The sequence below is a fragment of the Mandrillus leucophaeus genome, unplaced genomic scaffold, assembly GCF_000951045.1.
Source record: "Mandrillus leucophaeus isolate KB7577 unplaced genomic scaffold, Mleu.le_1.0 Scaffold158, whole genome shotgun sequence".
In the NCBI taxonomy this organism is placed as follows: domain Eukaryota; kingdom Metazoa; phylum Chordata; class Mammalia; order Primates; family Cercopithecidae; genus Mandrillus; species Mandrillus leucophaeus.
In genome coordinates, this window is record NW_012101565.1 from 1,943,052 (window position 1) to 1,945,492 (window position 2,441).

The following is a 2,441-nucleotide window of genomic DNA, read 5'->3' on the forward strand; positions in this document are numbered from 1 at the left end:
CTGCAGCCGCCGGACCCAGCTCTCCACGCACGGCTGCTGCGTACATGGGCTCCGGCGACGGCCCTTTGAGCAGCGCAGCCTCGGCGTCGCCATCGTAGACGGACGAGGGCCCCACGTAGTCGCTGAGGTACCCTGCGGGCCGAGGCGGACGGACAGCAGGAGGGGAATGGTGCGGCGGCAGGACACACACAGGGGGTGGGGCGCGGGAGACAGCAGAAGCGGACCGGGAGACCCAGGTCCGGGAGAGAGGCGAACAGGGAGGAGGACAAAGGAGAGGGGGCCGAGGGACCGCGGGGCAGGGAGGATGGAGACAGCAGGGAGGGGAAGAGAGGGGAGGAGAGGATGAGACAGGGCCGGGCCAGGCTCCGCCCCCGCCGCCCCACCCTCGCGGAGAGGAGGAGAGAGGCGCGTCTTCGGGCGCGGCTGCCCCCCTTCCACGGAGCCTCAAGGTCAGGGGGGAGGGGCGGCGCTTCCCTCTCCCTCCTCTCCCATCCTCTCTCCCCTCCCCCTCGGGTTCTCCCCACTTCAGCAGTTTTCCCTGATTATGCAACACACTGCAGACCCGCGGCGCACAAAGCCAGGACCGCCGGCCCAGGGACCCCGTCTGTCCCGCCTCTCCGGGGTCCTGGCCGGCTGTCCTCCTGGCCTGCAGAACATGCGCTCCATTTTGATGTTGACCCTCTCTGGCCGTCTAGTTCTTGGAGGAACCTGAAGACGTCTCCCTCCTCCAGTTCCTCCGGCCTCACCAGCACCTCCCTCAGCTCTCCTGCTACCCACTGGACTTGACCCTGCCCTTGCTGCTCCTCCGTGCACTCTGCTTCTGCCCCCAACTCCCTCTCACCATCCTGCACCCTTGGGTCCTCCACTGTTCAACACTGCCCTCTCCCGCTCACACCCTAACCCCTTTCAGGGCCTTCCCAAGCCCCTGAATGGTGCAGAGAGAGCCAGGGCGTCCACCTTCACAGGGACGAGCTGGAGGAGGGCAGCATCACTTATACCGGTAGCTGCAGTTGCTCCCCAGGCCCAAAATGGATCTCATAACCTCAAAGTCACAAATGCACGCCCCTCGCGATGCTCTGGCTCCTTCAGGGCTACACCCAGTCTCCCAGCATCATCAGCCCTTGTGTGCCATCACAGGGTGGGCTGCACACTGATCTGCCGAACTCACCACCTCCTCACTCACGCAGGGTCACACATGCAGTCACCCCGGACACACTCTCAGTCACATGGTGCACAACGGCCTCGGAGTCACATGGTCCCATGTAGTGGCACACAGGCGAGCACACACACACACAGGGTCACACACAAGCGCACACGGTCACATGGCCACACACAGTCACATGGACCCACACAGGCTCACACTCCTGCAGGTCACACTTGCTCTGCCACCCCACGCTGCTGGCACTCCCGACCCCTCTCTTGCATGCTGACAGTTGTCCTTGAACTTGGGCACCCTTACACAAAGAGCCTCCCCCTGCCTCCCACACCTTGGGCTCCCTTGCTCACAGCCGCCTCCCTGCTTCCTCTCCCTGACCCAGGCTTCAGGGAAGAGACTGCTGCTGCCTCTGCTGGTCCTTCTGCTCTGACAGGTGGGCGGCCCAGTTGGACCCCCTGCCTACTCCCTGGAGCTCCCTGCATTCCCCAGCTAACCCTAGCAGGTGTCCTGGTGCAGCCAAGGAAGAGGAGAGGGTGGCAAGGCGGCCCTGGTCTCTGAGTGTAGGTCTGTGTGTGCCGGCATGGCTGGGTCCCGTCATGGCAGCGTCCATGCGGCTCTGTCTGTCCCAGCATGGGTCAGGGTGTGGGTCCATGTGTGCGTTCGAGTACCTCAGTTCCCCCTCTTCCCCACCCTCTGTCCAGCGTCGACACTCTCCCTGCCCAGCCTTGGCCTCTGCTTTCCCCTTCCTCCCCTCTACTGTCCAGGCTCCAGCCACAGACTCTTGCCCTTTCTGGTTCCCTTCAGTCTGTTTCCCCGGGCCCTGCCCTCCGCCCCCACACTCTGGTCCTTCACCGCTTCCAGCAAAGCCCCAGGCCCCGCGCCCCGGTCTCAGACCAGCGCTCACCTTTATCGTGCAGTGGCGCGCCGAGGTCGCTGCGGGCGCGTCCGTAGGCGCTCTCCAGGTCGGCCGAAGAGAACGCGTCAAGTTTGACCTTCTTGACCAGGAAGGACCTGGGCATGATTCCTGCGGGGCTCCGGCGCTGTGGGCCTGCGGAGCCGGGGCTTGGGGGGGCTGCGGCGGCAGGGCCCCGTCACCATCCGAGGAGCGGCGGAGGCAGCGCGGGTCCCCACTCTGGCCTTTGGATGCTGCCGCGCGAGTGGTGTCCTCTCTCCTTGCTGCCCTGCGTCTCCTCCGTTGCCCCTTCGGATCCCTCTTCTTCCTCCTTCCTTCAATCCTTCCTTCCTTCAATCCTTCCTTCCTTCCTTCTCTCCTCTCCTCTCCTCT

The 2,441-nt window shown here is 64.7% G+C and overlaps 1 protein-coding gene across 1 annotated transcript in view; it reads right to left on the reverse strand.

Moving 5' to 3' along the window:
• DGAT1 (diacylglycerol O-acyltransferase 1) overlaps nt 1-2,175 on the reverse strand; it is a 21,045-nt gene extending 18,870 nt beyond the window's left edge. Inside the window, exons 1-2 of the mRNA XM_011975748.1 lie at nt 2,061-2,175; nt 45-132 (exon numbers count right to left, since the gene is read on the reverse strand). Of these exons, the coding sequence (XP_011831138.1) occupies nt 45-132; nt 2,061-2,175 (203 nt within the window). The remainder of the gene's footprint in view (nt 1-44; nt 133-2,060) is intronic.
• Between the last annotated feature and the right edge of the window lie 266 nt (nt 2,176-2,441).